Source organism: Octopus sinensis, linkage group LG20 (genome assembly GCF_006345805.1).
Source record: "Octopus sinensis linkage group LG20, ASM634580v1, whole genome shotgun sequence".
NCBI lineage: Eukaryota > Metazoa > Mollusca > Cephalopoda > Octopoda > Octopodidae > Octopus > Octopus sinensis.
Genome location: NC_043016.1, coordinates 13,626,582 through 13,645,237, shown reverse-complemented (window position 1 = coordinate 13,645,237; position 18,656 = coordinate 13,626,582). Strand labels below are relative to the sequence as shown.

The window sequence follows — 18,656 nt, the reverse complement described above, 5'->3', positions numbered from 1 at the left end:
ATACCAAGGACGATGAGATGCTGCTATGATGGGAGATTATACATGGTCTCTAGTCAGAAGAGATGAAAGTATACACTCCAGAAAATCTCAATCATCAAAGCACTTATCTTAAGGAAAGAGTTATCAAGGCATTTACAGAACAGAGTTTCTTTTTGTTCTAACTAATATTATACTTCCTAAATACCTTTCAATATATGAAAAAGTACTAAATGTTGTGTAATTATCCTTACAATACTAGAATAGATTGAACCAACAAAGTGCTGTAGAGCAAATTTGAAATTAGGAATAAATAAACCAAGCCAAATTCAGACTGGAACCTGGTGTAGCTCTCCAGCTTACCAGTTCCAGCCAAGTGTTCTAACCTATGCCAGCATGGAATGAGTATGTATGTATGGATGAATGATCAAACAGAATTCAATGAGGCAGATGTCTTGCATTGGCAAGATATATTGGGTGGTAAAATTGATAAAAATAGCACAATAAACTTGCCATGAGTGGGAAAATCCAACATTTCAGACACAGTCCTCTCTCAAGAAATGGATTTTTCATTCCTTTGGCAAATTTACTGTACAACATATATGCACATACACACATCTTTTTTTTTTACTTGTTTCAGTCACTGGACTGCAGCAATGCTGGGGCACTGCTTTGAAGGGGTTTGTTGAATAAATCAACTCTCATACAGTCTTGTATCTGGTCTAAAAGATTCTTAATGTGAATTTGTGTGTTAAAACAAATTTTGTTGACTAGGGAGAGTCATTATGCCAATATAGTTAACACACATGCTGGTCCGATTCCACTCCTTTTCTCTATTATTAGTGTACATGTTTGAGCACGTCTATAAGTATGAACTTGTGTGAGTATGTGCCTGTTGTGTGTTGCAAGTGTGCCTATATGCGTGTATGTATATATGATCATGTGTTTCTGTTTCCTTATGAGGGTATTATGTATGAACCTACGTACGTAATTATCTATCTATCTATCTACCTACTTACTTAAGTAGGTAGATAGATAAATAGATAGATAGGTATGTACATAGGCAATACAGACAGACAAGCACACACAAGGCAGAAACACACGACCATATATATATATATATATATATATATATACACATTCCACACATACATACACAACAAGCACACGTGTATACTCACACAAACTCATACGTATAGACACTCAAACACATACACACACACACACTCAAAGGAAGCAGAGGTACACACACATACATACATACGTAAAGACAAGCATGCACACACACACACACACGAATATGCAGAATAAATATGTACACAAGCATATGTGCATGCTGGCACACACACACACACACAACAAATCTCAAACAGGCAAACACAACCTCTATAACGGACTAAGTAAATAGTCACTGAAAAGGTTGCAAGAAGTAACGAAGGAGCTTTCAAAAACAAAATAAATTAGTTGGATATTTAACCAACTGAATAATAATAATAATAATAAAGAGAGTGGAATTGAACAAGTGTGTGTGTTAATTATATAGGCATAATGAATCAACTCTAATATTTATTTTTTAAAGCCTTGTACTTATTATATCAGTTCTTTTTTGCCAAACTGCTAAGTTACAGGGACTTAAACCAACATCAGTTGTAAAACAATGATGGGGGACAAACAAAAACGCAGACACACACACCATATGTATGACAGGTTTATTTCAGTTTCTGCCTACCAGATCAATTCACAAGACTTTGGCCAGCCCAGGGCAATAGTTCAAGACATTTACCCAAAGTGCCATACAGTGGGACTGAACCGGGAACCATGTGGTTGGCAAGCAAACTTTTTACCACACAACCATGCTTGCATATGTCGGTATTTATCTGTACCTATATATACATATTTATACACACACACACACACACATGCATAGGTATATTTTACAAACAGGAAAATTAGAACTCAAAACATGAGATACACACATGCACATATATATATACATACATACATACTAGCTGAATTACCCGGTAATACCCAGAAAAGCAGGGGATTATTTCCAGTTCCTATTCCCATTACACTGTTTCATGTCCTATCCCGTTCCCAGTTAAGTTCCCGTTTTAGTTCTGCACCCATTCCTAACCCCAGTCCTATGTCAATATATAAATTTTTGAACCAGTTAGATGTAATTAAGCCATTAAATATTTTATTAACTTTTGTGGTAATAGTTTATTGCTAAAAATAGGTATTACAAACTACTAATACGATTAGTGGCTGAATAATGAATGTCCCTATATTATTTTAATAAACAAATATGCATCTGAGTAAAATGAGTTGACTCAGGAAAGTGGGGGTTGTTCCCATTTACCATTACACTGTTTCATGTCCTCGCAGTTTCCTGTTTAGTTCCCATCTTTATGCCCAACCCATTGTCTATGGTAATAGTTTATAACTAAAAATAGGTATTACAAACTATCAATTTGATTAGTGGGTGAATAAAGAATGTCCCAATATTATTTTAACAAACAAATGTGCATCTTGTTCTATATTTAAGAGATGAGGAATTATGTACACTATTTACATTCGACGGATATTTGCCCTCATCTTGTTTGTTGTTAAGACAACATTTCGGCTGATATACCCTCCAGCCTTCTTCAGGTATCTTGAGGAAATTTTGAACCTGGGTTCTCATTCCTAAGGTATTTTTCGATATTATTATTATTATTATTGTTGTTCGGGTCACCGTTTGGAATTGAACTCGGAATCTTGGGGTTAGTAGCCCGTGCTCTTAACCACTACGACACATGCCCACGGGCATGTGGCGTAGTGGTTATGTAAAAGAATATGCATCTGAATTAGATAAATAGATTTACAAATACATTGACAAATAGTTTGTGCATTTGGTGTTGCCACTTATGATAGCTGATTTGTAAACATGTGCTAGAGCCCTGCTCCCTAAATCATTATAGATTTTTTATTGAGATCCTCGCCTATAATTCAACTGGATGTTAGGAACAAATACATAACAAAATTGGATGTAACGTGGAAAATTATTGCAATAATACCAAATTTTAAAATCTCACAATATGTAACAGTAACAGAGAAGACCCTACAAAAGCAGAGAGACAAGACAATTATAGGACGTGACACAAATTTACAAACGCACGAATTTAAAATGGTGTATAGTAGACATATGTATCTATGTATATATGTATGTGTGTGTGTGTTTCTTTGCATTGGACAGTGGAAAAGCCCCCTACCCCCTCTCTCCTTAAAGCTACGTATTCCTCACACCTACCTTTCTGCATGTGTTGTATTTATGTATTTACATAAGTATGTATACAACGTCAAGTGTATATGACAGCTGTATTAACATTAACATCCCATTGTTACCACTGTTCTCACCACTGATAAAAGTTACCCTCACTCTGCTATCTTTCCCTCCAACTAATACTTTTTGCAATCTTCTCCTTTTATCATATAATATTCCTAATACCCCTGGGAGGGCACATTATAGATTTTTATTGAAATCTAATTAGCCTATTATTGAACTGGATCTTAATGTAACATGTATGCAAAGTTTCGTGAATATTGGTTCACTGATTTAGGCACTAAGATGATGACAGACAGAAATCACCATTTATACATTCAAAAATATATACAAATCAAAAATCAAAATCAAAATTAAACCAAATCAAATCAGATATCAGAAAGCAGAACCAAAATCGAAGTCGATCAACATCAATGGAAATTGCAGCTGTGATACCAGTGCCGGTGACAAGTAAGCGAACAATCTGATCGTGGCCGTTGCCAGCGCCGCCTCGACTGGCCTCCGTGCTGGTGGCACGTAAATGGCAACATCCGTTCGTGGCCATTGCCAGCCTCGCCTGGCCCCGTGCCAGTGGCACGTAACACCATCCGTTCGTGGCCGTTGCCAGCATCGCCTGGCCCCCGTGCCGGTGGGACGTAAAAGCACCATCCGTTCGTGGCCATTGCCAGCCTTGCCTGGCCCCCGTGCCGGTGGCACATAAAAAGCACCATCCGATCGTGGTCGTTGCCAGCTTCGCCTGGCCCCCTTTGCCGGTGGCACGTAAAAAGCATCATCCGTCTGTGGCCGTTTGCCAGCTCTGTCTGGCACCTGTGCGGGTGGCACGAAAAAGCACCCACTACACTCATGGAGTGGTTGGCATTAGGAAGGGCATCCAGCCATAGAAACACTGCCAGATCAGACTGGGCCTGATGCAGCCTTCTGGCTTCACAGACCCCAGTTGAACCGTCCAACCCAAGCTAGCATGGAAAGCGGACACTAAATGATGATGATTCCTAATACCCCTGGGAGGGCACATTATAGATTTTTATTGAAATCTAATTAACCTATTATTGAACTGGATCTTAATGTAACATGTATGCAAAGTTTCGTGAATATTGGTTCACTGATTTAGGCACTAAGTTGATAACAGACAGAAATCACCATTTATAAATTAGATGGTTCGTATGAAAACTAAATGTCCCAAATTAAGGTGGCAATTTTATCAAAAGCAACAACAGTGCCAGGTGATGAGGGTGGCTCCAACTTTTTGTTGGAACTAAACAAGCAACTTTGCAATGGCTGCACCTCTCATACATTTAATGTGATTATAGTAAAACTGTTGAATACTTATGCATTAATTTATGAAGGTTTGGATCTTTTTCCTAGCAAAAGACAAAATAAATGGGTGTAAGTTGAAATTAGAGAAAGAAAAAAAAAATGTATTAGTAAGAAAACCAGTAATCAATTTTTACCTCAGAACTATTATGCCAGTTGTCTTTTACTTAAATCTTCCACATAGTTTCTTTCTAGTTTAGCAAACTCTACCTAAGAAGGAACTACTGCATTTTCTCATGTGCAGACAATGGAAACCAAAGAACAATACTAAATTGGCAAACACAGTTAATGTCAACATTCACACATTACAGGCATTCATATAATTTCCATCTATCCACTTATGATACCGTTTTTCCTGGTGCCAAAGGCTATAGTAGAAGACCCCTGTCCAGTGTGCTGCAGAACCAAATGGATGCAAAGCAAACTTCTTAAGGCAAGGCCATATCTACACTCAGTAGTATTATGTAATTGCTTTGTAAGCTTTCAGTGAAACAGAAATTGTGTAGTCAAAGTTCTGAACACTTTGTTTTGAATTCAAACTTTAGCAAAAACCATTAAAAAGAAGTAGAACAGATGACAATAACTGTAATTTGTATTTCCATTTTTACCTTTTTTCCAGATAAAGGCTCCCTAGTATAATCTTTGTGTGGTCCTGATGAAGAAGACCTGTTTGGGAATATCTGAGCCAGTTCTTCATCTATCGTAGGCAAATCAGATGTTTTAACTGGTACCTAGGATAAATAAAAGATGAAAAACATAGCTGAATTCAAAACAGAAATTACACTAAGCAATAACAAATTCTGTGTTATCTCAGGAATTAAGGTTTTTATAAAAAATACAAATGTATTTTATAAAACTATGTCGGCAATTATTTCTGATGCACAGTAATATTACGTATTTCCAAATATGCAATTATTTCTGTTACATATACAATATTTTGTCATTCAAAAGTATAGAGTAATTTTCATTCACCTTTAAGCATCACATACATATGAAGTTGGATTGTAGTTATGGAATTAACAGCATTTTCCAGTTTAAATATTTAAACCAGGGGTTCTCAACCATTTTTCATCTCTGGACCCCTTTGATTACTATTTTATTCTGGTGGACCTTCAAAGCCATTTGATGTTTAAAAACTAGTTTTATAGAAACATCTTTCAAACTTTCTATTTTGTTTTTTCGTACATTAACTTGTGTAGGGTGAACTATGTAAAATGTCAGAGAAAGAAAACGCATCTAAAGCAAAAAATTTTCAGGGACATTTAAAATACTATTGTGGATTCCCAATTTATTATTTTGCTTGTGTGAAGCCCCAAAAATCTTATATGGACCCAGGCTGAGAACATTGATTTAAACCTTTAGCATTAAGATTACTGTCATGTGTAACACTTATATATTCATGAATGGCATAAGTGGAGCAGGAGCGTACACAAAGACAGAAAGTGTCACTGAAGAGGTCACAGATGTGTGATGAAAGATTTCTAGACAATGGACATGAGTTAGAATAGGAACAGTAATAAACAAGTGAACGAATATATAGTGCGTGTGTTTATTTGGCAAAAAAAAAAAAAGAATAAAAAAGGGGAGAAAAAATATGACCATCCCAAAATACAATATCTGTTTCAACACACGGTCTCATATCAGGGATCTTGCAACACAAATTCATCAACATATATTCATTGTTTTAAGTTAATTATACGTCATTTTGTAGCTTCAAGGTTTTGATGATGCTACTTACTCTTACTCTTTTACTTGTTTCAGTCATTTGACTGTGGCCATGCTGGAGCACTGCCTTTAGTCGAGCAAATCGACCCCGGGACTTATTCTTTGTAAGCCCAGTACTTATTCTATCGGTCTCTTTTGCCGAACCACTAAGTGACGGGGACATAAACACACCAGCATCGGTTGTCAAGCAATGCTAGGGGGACAAACACAGACACACACACGCACACATACATATATATATATATATATATATACATATATACGACAGGCTTCTTTCAGTTCCGTCTACCAAATCCACTCACAAGGCATTGGTCAGCCCGGGGCTATAGCAGAAGACACTTTCCCAAGATGCCACGCAGTGGGACTGAACCCGGAACCATGTGGTTGGTTAGCAAGCTACTTACCACACAGCCACTCCTGCGCCTGTTTATTTTTAGAATAATATTTTAGAGTAGGTGCAAGAGGCCAGATGTGGCTGGTTTGAACATAAAACAGACTATTTTGGCCTGATATGGCTAAGTTTAAATGATGCTAAAGGGTGAAAAAGAGTTTTCTATCTCTCCAAAATTAACTTTTTGTTTTTGTTGATGTGGGTTGCAGTATCACCATTTATCTCTCCAAGGTCAAATACATTGTGTCCACATTTTCTACTTGATATGCCTCTAACAAGGACACCCTTACTACCTATTATCCTTTATCGCAATGTCTATATTTCATAAATTACATTTCTGAAGATAATTATTCAATTTCTAGTCAAGTTTTCGAGTAATTTTAACAGTCTGTATCCTACATTTGAATTTCACAACTGGAATAATCTCTAAACCATAACAATATAACTTTACACAGTAAACCTGGATTAACAGATAACTAGCTTGGTTTACCATATATAAATTTAATCTTACATCTAACTCACTGACTAAAACTTTTATAGCAGCTTGATGAGTGACTGTAGTGCTTATCCTCAATGCCATCTCAATCATTATATTTCCTTTTCTAAGTTCCAAATTTCTCCAGTGACATTACTGAAATCAGGCCTTCCCCAAAATCAGTTTTAACCCTTTAGCATTTTATCTAGCCATATCCATCCCAAATATTCTACTCATTCTATGCTTAAACTGACTAGATCTGGCCTCTCACTTTCTATAAATAAATAATCACATCATTGAAATCTCAAAGCTATGAGTTAATGCATGATTAATTCAAAACAATGTGAATAAATAAGCATTACATTTGACAGAATAATCTGAAGTTTCATGTCTTCAACCTGAAGGTAGGATTTGTGCTAGAGCTCATGAAAATCCATACACAACCAAAACTGATATTGTAAGTCATATAATTACTTATAATCTCCATGTGATCATATTTCTAATGAAATATACTATCTATAACAGTGGTTCCCAACCTTTTTTAATATATGGGATCTGGGGTAGATCCAAAACCTGGATTTTTCTGGCCCCGGTGTGTGTGTGAAGTAACAAAAAAAAAAGTAAAACAATTAAATTGAAGGAAAATTATATTCATAGTGGAAAACTGTAGGGGGCCGCTGGAAGGATGCTTGAGGGCCACATGCAGCCCTGTGAGTCGTGGTTGAGAACTGTTGATCCATAGGTTACAATTTGGAAAATAATCAAGAATTATGAACTTTTCTATCTTCATTAGAAAAATGATATTTTGGAAAATAGTTTAACAAAATATTCTCACTTAAAAGGTAACATTTTAAATTGATAATAAACACTTTAAAATGACAGGTTTTGTTTGATTAAAACTAGTGGCAATTTCAAGATTCATATCAAAAGGGTAAATTATCTTACTTTTAGGCTGTTCAATAATTATTCTATTTATTTTCACACATTTGTCCAAAATCACACAATAATAGTCAATGGTGAAGAGAGAGGAGAGAAAATAGTAATTCAGTGAAGGAGAAGTAGTGAGAGAGAGGAAGTGGCAAAGAGAGGCGTCGTGTATCTTCGACTATAATAATACTCTTGTGTATTTCTCCATCAAAATATATGAGAAAGGAAGGGGTGATCCACCGATGGAAGGAGGATGATGAAAAGTCAGTGAAACAAAAATCAAACAGCACTTCAACTGTGTGTGAGTGAAAAAGGAAGGAATGTGAATGTGTGTGTGTGTGTGTGTGTAAAATATATTTATATATTTGAGTGTATATGTTTGTGTATGTTTATTTAGAAAGATACATAGAAAAATAGAATTACAGACACATACGCATTTACACATACATACAAACATATAAACAGACAGACTTAAAAAGGTAGGAAGCAGGCTGCGACAGAGTATAGAAAACTGCATTCACTACAGACTGTGCTACCCATACATATAAATCTATACATACACACACAGAGTTGAAGCAGTTTGATTTTTGTTTTTCACCTTTTTGTATCCTTTTTACATATAAAATACTACAATTGGCCATCATTTTTGACAGCGCTGAGTCAGCTAGTAACAGATAATTAATACCTAATTTGATTTAGAAAGATTGATTCATATGCTATAAAATATCTATTTTTGTCACTCATTGAAGTAAATTGGTGGCAGCCGCAGAATCATCATCACCATTTAACATCTATTTTCCATACCAGCATGGGTTGGATGGTTTGACAGGAGCTGACAAGACTAGGGTTTGTACCAGGTTCCATAGTCTGTTTTGGTTTGGTTTTTACGACTGGATGTCCTTAACACCAGCCACTTTACGGAATATATTGGGTGCATTTTATGTGGCACCATCACCAGTGTCTTTTACATGGAACTGATGCCAAATGCAAACTATTTCCAAGATAAACTATGAACTCCTTTGCTTTATAATCTATTAATAAGAATTTTTTTAATAAAAATATTCCTTTAGGAACAAACTCCATTTAAAACTTTTATTTCAAAATAATGTCCATAAATAATTTCCAACAGAGATTTAAATTTAACCTACCTTATTACAACACACATGAAAAACATTTATATACATTACAATGTAGTCTACATTAGTGGATAGATGTAGGAAAAGCTTCAGCCCTTTATAAGGTTTCAGATAAAAATAGTAAGTGGATTGTTATATACAACAAAAAGTGCTAAATACTAAGTAACATTGTTTTTTTTTTAAGGTATTCAACTATTAGGAACTTTCATTATACTTAAAAAGGAGTACTCCACTGACAAATGCTCATTTCCACTGATAGCCAGTTTCAAACTGTCATACAAAACTGAATAATCCAGCCAATCATAGTCACGTATACCTGTTGTTGTTCATACCCACATCAGCCTTCTTTAAGCCATCCTTATGAGCTAAGATATGCCAGCCATGATCAACTAGCTTTTATTTAGAACAACATTATCCAAAGTATCCCTTCTTTTTTAACACAGCAAGGTGTAATTTCAGGGTGGTTTTGACATTTCTAGCAGATTGAATGATCATGCAGAAGTTTCTTTATTGGTTTGTAAATAGCTATTTTATTGTTACAGAAACTGTGGAAGAGGGAGACCCAGGAAGACATCATCATCATCATTGTTTGACCGTGGTCGAGACAATGGAATTTACCATGCTATGCCAGACTTCACAGTCCATCATAGCATTACGGAGGTCCTGTTGCTGGATGCCTGTATCCCTGGAGATTACATCAGGGTAGGAGAGTGTGCGCCCTCTGGCATTGCGAGTAGATGGCTTCCAGAGGAGAAGAGTAGAAATTGCCTCGTTTTCAGCTCTACAACAATATCCAGCAAACTGGACTCTTCTACCTTTCACAAGAGATGACACAGGTGGTAGTTTCCCATATATTTGCATTTTGGTTGGATGATGCTTCTACGAGAGATTTTGAGCTCTCATAAGGAGGCGAGTGTAGGTTCCATCCAACCGCCTCTCAAGCTTCTTTGATAACGTCCAGGAAGACTGAAAGCCAATCTCAAGATGCTGAGCCTTATAAAGGACAGAGATATATGGTGCATTATTGTACTCTAGACTCGCTCATCACAACTGATATCCTAAAACCACCTTGGTAATGCATGTCCATGAAAGACTCAACCCCATCAACCTTTTTCATCCCCCCAAACCCTAAAATTACCAGTGCTAGTGCCATACCTTCAAAAACAGCAACATTACAGCTATTAACCCTTTCATTACTAACCCGGCCGAAAAATTTTTTGGTTCATAATACCAACCCGGTCGTGAGAACCTATTGTTATTTAAATGTAAATTTGAACCCAAATCTCGTTGGTACATTCGTTAAAACATATGATTTCACATTGTAAATAGTTAAGTTATAGTATCCGACATTGCTTGAAGTGATATCTCAACTCAGTGAATTTTGGGAGATTTTTTTCCACATTTTTTTCGGCATTGATTTTTCTTCAACTTTGAAAAGGGATAGGAGTTTCATGTTATCAAGCATTGATTCCGAATTTAAAGCTTTTTCAACGGAAAATAGGGAGATATCGAGAAAAAGAATGAAATAGGTACTAAAGCACGTGGTGTACAAAATAATGAATGATATTTTTTTATCCGAAAATGAAAGCAGCGATGGCGACAGCAACATCGGAATGAAGTAAAAAAACTTTAAAATGTTTTTATTAGCAATTTTTCTGGGGAGATAGTGTATCTATAGTTTTTCTTAGGAAGCGAAACCGTTAGACTTTTATTTTTTTCAGTATGCTAGTTTGAAGCGATCACTTCGGAAACAAATTTACGCAGATTGTAAACAAACACAAAAGTTTGGAAAATTTGTGAAGTAAATACTGGGTACTGTCGTGGATTTAGTTTTTATACAGGGAAACTGATGTTAGTCAGCATGGTTTAGGGTACAATGTGGTCTGGAAGTTATTGTTTGAAGCGATCAATGCGGAAACAAATTTACGCAGAATGTAAACAAAACACAAAATGGGGGATCAAATTTCGGAAAATTTGTGAAGTAAATACTGGGTACTGCTGTGGATTTAGTTTTTATACAGAGAAAATAATGTTAGTCAGCATTATTCAATGTTAGGGAACGATGTGGTCTGGAATTTATCACTTCCATACCATAACCATGGCCGTATATTATTTTTTGACCGCTTTCTTTAGTTCGGTAAAACTTGCGGTGGATTTCAGTTTATTCCACCTTTATGGTACACCTGTTGTGCATTAAATTCAACTGATGATCTAGTGATGTGCACAATTCTTCTTTATCAAAATTTTGTTGCATACCCATTTGAATATTAGCTGATGATTCATTTTCTATGGTGATGTTTAAACAAAATTTTTATATTTTAAGCTTTTGCTCAATTTACCTGGATTTACCTGTAATTAAAGTCACTTAGAGACAAAAGTTATGCAATAGAATTGATTAAGAACCCTTTCTTTAATTATGTTCCAAATATCACATTAATATGTTGATAAGTAAAAAAGTTAGAGTTATTTAATGAAACAAGCCTAAATTCATGATTATTTTAGAATTTAATTGAAACTCATGAGGGGTGTATTTTGGTCAGAAATATAGTAACGAAAGGGTTAAGGGACATTGAAACAACTATGAAAAAACCCTTCAGAATATTCAACTGAGAAATGAAAAAAGGTGGTGCCATGTAAAAAGCACCCAGTACACTCACTGAAAAGTGGTTGGTGTTAGGAAGAGTATTCAGCTACAGAAACTAAGCCAAAACAGACTTTGGAACCTTGTGCAGTTCCTGTCAAACCATTCCACCCATGCCAGAATGGAAAATGGATGTTAAATGATGATGATGGTGATTATTGCATTCCAGCAGATTTGAAAGTAGCTACACTAGTCACTGTTACCTGCATCATAAGAGGACAATCCCTTTCTTCACAATATGTTCATAACACACTTGACTCACAGGTGCAAGGGATTCTGGGACACTGGTGTTTCAAGATGTGTCTTGTCAGCTGCAACTTTTAAGTCTAAACAACATATGAAACATCAATGTCCCAGGATCCCTTGAGCCAATGAGCGGAGTGTGTTATGATCACATTATGGTCATAAAAGGGAGATATTGTCCTGTGACACACACAACAGTGACGAGCGTATTTGTGTTTAAATCTACCAAATTCATCATCATCGTTTAACATCTGCTAGCCATGCATACAACAGTTTCACAGGAGCTGACCAAGTAGAAGACTACTCCAGGCTATTTTGTCTGTTTTGGCAGGGTTTTTATGGTTGGATACCCTTTCTAACATCAACCACCCCACAGAGTGGACCAAGTGCTTTTTATATGGCACCATCACAGGCAAGGTCAGTTTTGGTATGGTTTTCACAGCTGGATGTCCTTCCAAATGCCAACCACTTTACAGTGTGGACTGGATGCATTTTAAGTGGCACCTGCACTGATAGGGTCACCAAGTAACTTGCAAGACAAGGAATCTTTGAGAGGGGAGGGTGATTTTGTGTTAGATGATGACCGGTTAGAGTGTATAAACAATAAATATGCAAATTATTTAAGTCTCACTGTACATAGAGTTAATAATGATTTTTTTAAACGAAACAAATTATGAAAATATCAATAATGATATTAGTGAAGCTAAAGTACCATCAAAGACAGCAACATTATAGCTATAAAGAACCAATGACACAACTATCAAAAAAACCTCCAGAATATTCTACTGAGAAATGAAAAAGTTCAAATTACTTTTGCCAGAAACTGGAGATGTCAGTAAAAAGATCTTAAAAGTTATAATAAATCTAAGTAATTCTTTTATTTCAGTCATTTGACTGTAGCCATGCTGGAGCACTGCCTTTAGTCGAACAAATCAACCCCTAGACTTATTCTTTGTAAGCCTAGTACTTATTCAATCGGTATCTTTTGCCGAACCGCTAAGTTAGGGGGACACACCAACATCAGTTGTCAAGCGATGATGGGGCTGGGGGCAACAAACACAGAGACACTCATATATATATATGGCCTAGTGGTTAGGGCAGCGGACTCGCGGTCGCAGGATTGCGGTTTCGATTCCCAGACTGGGCGTTGTGAGTGTTTATTGAGCGAAAACACCTAAAAGCTCCACGAGGCTCCGGCAGGGGGTGGTGATCCCTGCTGTACTCTTTCACCACTCTTTCTCCCACTCTTTCTTCTGTTGGCCTGCTCGCTTAGCCAGTGGGGTGGCGTTATTCGAAGGCTAAAACAATGCGAACACATCGTGACCAGCGATGTGTAACAACATCTGATGGACTGGTCGGTCACGTGATATATATATATATATGTACAACGGGCTTCTTTCTATTTCCGTCTACCAAATCCACTCAATAGGCTTTGGTCGGCCTGAGGCTATAGTAGAAGGCACTTGTCCAAGGTGCCATGTAGTGGGACTGAACCCAGAACCATGTGGTTGCTAAGTGACCACTATAAAACAGAATCTATGTTTCAGCGTTGTACTTGTCTGTAAGTAACTTGATCATGTTGTTAAAATTTTAATTCTACAGCCATTTAACCATTTAGCATTTAAGCCAGCCATATCAGGCCCACTTATTCTCCCCTGTTCTTTATTCAAACAGGCCAGATCCAGCCTCTCACACTGACCCTACACTGTCCTTCTAAAAATAAACAATCACATCATCAAAATCTTGCCACTAAGAAATAATTCTGGATTAATTTGGAACAATGTGAATAAATAAGCATTACATTTAGCAGAGTAATCTGAATGTGAAAGGATTAAGATTTGGCAATGCATCTACTTACCTGAGAAGGCATAGCTTTTATAACATCTTCTATGGCTTCAATAGCGACATTGTAGCCTCTTGGAATTCTACTAGTAAGTGTGTATTTAGATTTATTATCTTGATAATTATAAATGCTATCTTCTTGAACCCAGGCACTGGAAAAAAGAAGGAAGATTACACATATTTAAAATTATCATCAAGTAATAACTGCAATAACATTTTACATGTAACAAAATAAATTGAAGTCAAACTGAACATTGAATATAAATAACAATTCAAAAGAAACTTCTATATGGCATTATGATTTAAAAGATTGCTTTACACATACAAAATTACAAATTCTACCAGAGCTTCAGGTAAACCTCGAATCAAATATGGTAAACAGAAACTTGGTAGAAACCAAGAACATCACTATAATGCAAGAGTTCTTGTCATGTACATCTTGTATCTTTTACTGGTTTCATTCATTGGAGAGCAGCCATGCTGGGGCACTGCCTTGAAGAATTTTTAGTTGAATGAATAGACCCCAGGATTTATTTTTTTTTTAAGCCTGGTACTTATTCTATGAAACACTAAGTTATGAAGTTGCAAACAGACATAAAGACACACACATATGACAGAGCTTCAGGTAAGACTCAAATCAAATATGGTAAACAGAAACCAAGAACATCACAATAATCCAAGAGTTTTTGCCATGTACATGACAGGCCTCTTTCAGTTTCTGTTTATTAAATTCACTCACAAGGATTTGTGCATACCTGTATATATTTGTGTATGCACACATCCACATGCTTTTTCTAGCAATTCCCTTCTCCTGTTTTCTAGATGGGACCAACTGGGGCTTGCCAACACATCTCCCTTTTTACAGATGCTTGGGCGTTATGGTTTAATGAGAGCAGATAACAGTAATTCAACATGTGGAACTATTTGGACACATGCAAGATCCCAATGTCTTTCACCAAATGTTTATAAAATCTTATTTCATTACAAGTGCTGAAAAACAGGTCCAAAACTACTCGGCAATTATTTCTTTCGAGTTCACAACTTTAGAGCTATAACAGAATCATTGTAGGCACAATGACATAGGTCCAGTGGAGTGGGGGGGGGGGGAGCTGTAAGGAAAAGTGGTCTCTAGGTATGAGCTAAATGCAGGAGGTAAGATGATGAGTATCATCTGAGCCTTTGTAATAGTGTCAGCAACTATTTAGAGCTGAAATATTTTCTGTTCAGTAAAACATTGGCAAACTTCCTTCCTTCCTACTTCTGTCCTTGCTAAATAAATCTGTTGCACATCTGCCCTTCTAGCTTACGTGATATAACACTTTGCTGCTTTCATTTTTACAAGCTTCCCAAGCTCATCTCTTGGTATCCCCGCTTATTTGAATGTCCCAGAACCATGTCACCCTCAACCTATCTGAAGTTTTGCCACAGCCGGAGATTTGGTATGTATTCCTTATTAGGTTGTCCTTTAACAACTTCTAGTTGTTATTAAGTCCCTATCACTTCACTACTCTCTAACTGTTAAATAGATCTTTCAGATTCCATATCTTTCTTTTTCAAACTGGTTTATACAAACATACATGTGCATAATACATATACATGCATATATACATACAATACATATATACATACAATACATAGATACATACAATACATATATATATGCATACATACACATACAATACATACATATATAGGCATACATGCACATACAATACATATATATATGCATATATACACATATACGTACAATACATATATATGCATATCATCATCATCATCATCATCGTTTAGCGTCCGTTTTCCATGCTAGCATGGGTTGGACGGTTCTACTGGGGTCTGTGAAGCCAGAAGGCTGCACCAGGCTCCAGTCTGATCTGGCAGTGTTTCTACGGCTGGATGCCCTTCCTAACGCCAACCACTCCGTGAGTGTAGTGGGTGCTTTTTACGTGCCACCCACACTATATACATGCATATATACATATATGCATATATACACATATACGTACAATACACATATATGCATATACATGCATATATACATATAATACATATATACACATATACGTACAATACATATATATGCATATACATGCATATATACATATAATACATATATGCATATATACATACAATACATATATGCATATATACATACAATATACATATATGCATACATACACATACAATACATATATACATACATACACATACATTACATAAACATACATATATATATATATGCATACATACACATATACATACAATACATATATATGCGTACATACACATACATACAATACATATATAGGCATACATACAATACATCAGATAAGACCGCAGCCTGGTGCAGCCTTCTGGCTTCCCAGATCTCCGGTTGAACCATCCAACCCATACTAGCATGGAGAACGGACGTTAAACGATGATGATGATGATGATGCATACGTACGATGCACATACACATACATGTAATACATACATATATGTATAACATATCTTTAATCTTTTATCATTTGTTTGTCATTCAAATGTGGCCATGCTGGGGTACCACTTTGAACAATTTTTTTAGTCAAATGAATTGACCCCTCCAGTATTAATTTTTGGTTAAGCCTGGACTAGGATCATCCACACAGCTTGAACAACATGCCAAACCTGCACTGATTCCATAAACAGAGACCTCAAGAGCATCATTCAATGTAACCATGCAACAACAAAAAAGCACAACTTGTATTCAAAACACCACTACCTGATGAATGGCAATCATCTTGAGCTCTCACACTCACTCTAAATGCTGGGCCTCACTATCACCAGTTAAGGATGGCTAAAACACATTCAAAATACTGGGTCTTCTCTTCAAGGACAGAAAATATTTCAGCCCTAAACTCTACAAAGGCTCAAATGAGACTCATCATCATCTTACCTCCTGCATTTAGCTCATACCTAGGGGCTTCTTTTCCTTGCAACCCCACTCAAGTGAAGCCCCACATTGGAGTACTACTGCCACAACTGCGACAGTACTGTTGCTATGTACATAGAGATCTTGGACTACATTCAGGGAAGATGCCACTCAAAGAATTGGAATCCATCACTAACAAACCCCAGCCTCATGCCCACAAGCATGCCGTCTCTTCTATCGTTACTATAATGGCCTCACCACTCTTGTCTTTTTACCTATCACCACTCCTGGTGCAACCGGCCGCTCAAACCCACACTAACCATTATACTCAATCCTTCTTTCTGAGCAACAGCCTTCTGATATCTTCTCCACATTCATGTCTTTTCCTGCTAAGTTTAAATGGAAGGCACATGGTTTGTGCTTAGGGTGTTGCAATCATGATCAAAATTGTGGTTTCGATTCCTGGGCCAAGTAATGCATTGCATTCTTGAGCAAAACGCTCCATTTCACCCACCTGGTAAATATTAATAATCCATTGACAGACCAGCATCCTGTCTGGGGGATGGGGGTGGAGGAGGGTATATGCCACAGGATCCAGGAAAGGAAGTTACATAGCGAGATGGTGACTTAAGAAAATCACCTGAATGGGGGGGCCTCATGAGACGTTTTTGTATCCAGCGATCATAAGGTTTAGTAATACATAGTACTCTGAATCTTGACTAGTTGAGATTGGTTAAATGACTATGTTGAGGCATGATTGACTAATGGAAATCTTTGGCATCAAACTCCTCATGGTTGGAGGACCTGCAAAATTATGGGCAATGCCCGTTCCTCTAGATTCACCAGGTACAGAAAAAATTATTTCTATGGCCCTTTGGCCAATCTATAAACAACAGTAGAATCATTTTTTAAATGTTTTGAAAGAATATTAAAAACATTTGAACACCTTTGCAATATATTAAACCTTTCATTACCACATTACGTGCAGGTGGCACGTAAAAAGCACCCACTACACTCACAGAGTGGTTGGCGTTAGGAAGGGCATCCAGCTGTAGAAACATTGCCAGATAAGACCGGAGCCTGGTGCAGCCTTCTGGCTTCCCAGATCCCCGGTGGAACCGTCCAACCCATGCTAGCATGGAGAACGGACGTTAAACGATGATGATGATGATGATTTCCATCGAAATACAATGCTTTTCTTTAAACTAATTTTGAAAATATTAAAATAGTAAAATAATTTTGCCATTATTAAGTTGGTGTTTCAAACATAAATTAACATGAAATTTTGAAGAGAGTTTTTGAGATCAGTTTAAAACCATGAGTTAAGAGAAATCTCAGCTGGGTTGGAACCAATAGGTTTAACAAGAAAATGTCAATGATTTGTACTTCTGTTACAGGGTCTCAAAATGAATTGCAATATTGAAAATTGAAAACAAACTAATCAAAGAACAAAAAGGATAAGAACTTATGCAATATTCTGGGATCGTAGTGGAAATTGAAATTACTGAAAGTAAATATTTGACGGACCACTGCTTGATTTTAATTATCGACTTAAGTAAAGATGCACGGCCCAATGTTTAGAGTGTTGCATTCACAAGATCGTAGATTCAGTTTCCAGACCAGATGATGTGCTGTTTTCTTGAGCATAACACTTCATCAAACATTGCTTCACAATTAATGCAACAGCTGATATCATAGAACACTTGTGCACTTGTTCAGGTAACATTTATTTGATGAAGGAAGTGAGCTAATGTACAACACAAACATCTGA

At 36.6% G+C, this 18,656-nt stretch overlaps 1 protein-coding gene across 2 annotated transcripts in view; it reads right to left on the bottom strand.

The window, feature by feature from the left end:
• LOC115222551 (putative oxidoreductase GLYR1) overlaps nucleotides 1-18,656 on the bottom strand; it is a 64,422-nt gene that overhangs the window by 37,959 nt on the left and 7,807 nt on the right. Inside the window, exons 4-5 of one of the 2 annotated variants that reach the window (XM_029792815.2) lie at nucleotides 14,009-14,144; nucleotides 5,221-5,343 (exon numbers count right to left, since the gene is read on the bottom strand). In XM_029792815.2, coding sequence (XP_029648675.1) covers nucleotides 5,221-5,343; nucleotides 14,009-14,144 — 259 coding nt within the window. The remainder of the gene's footprint in view (nucleotides 1-5,220; nucleotides 5,344-14,008; nucleotides 14,145-18,656) is intronic. The other variant, XM_029792816.2, reaches the window with a different exon arrangement.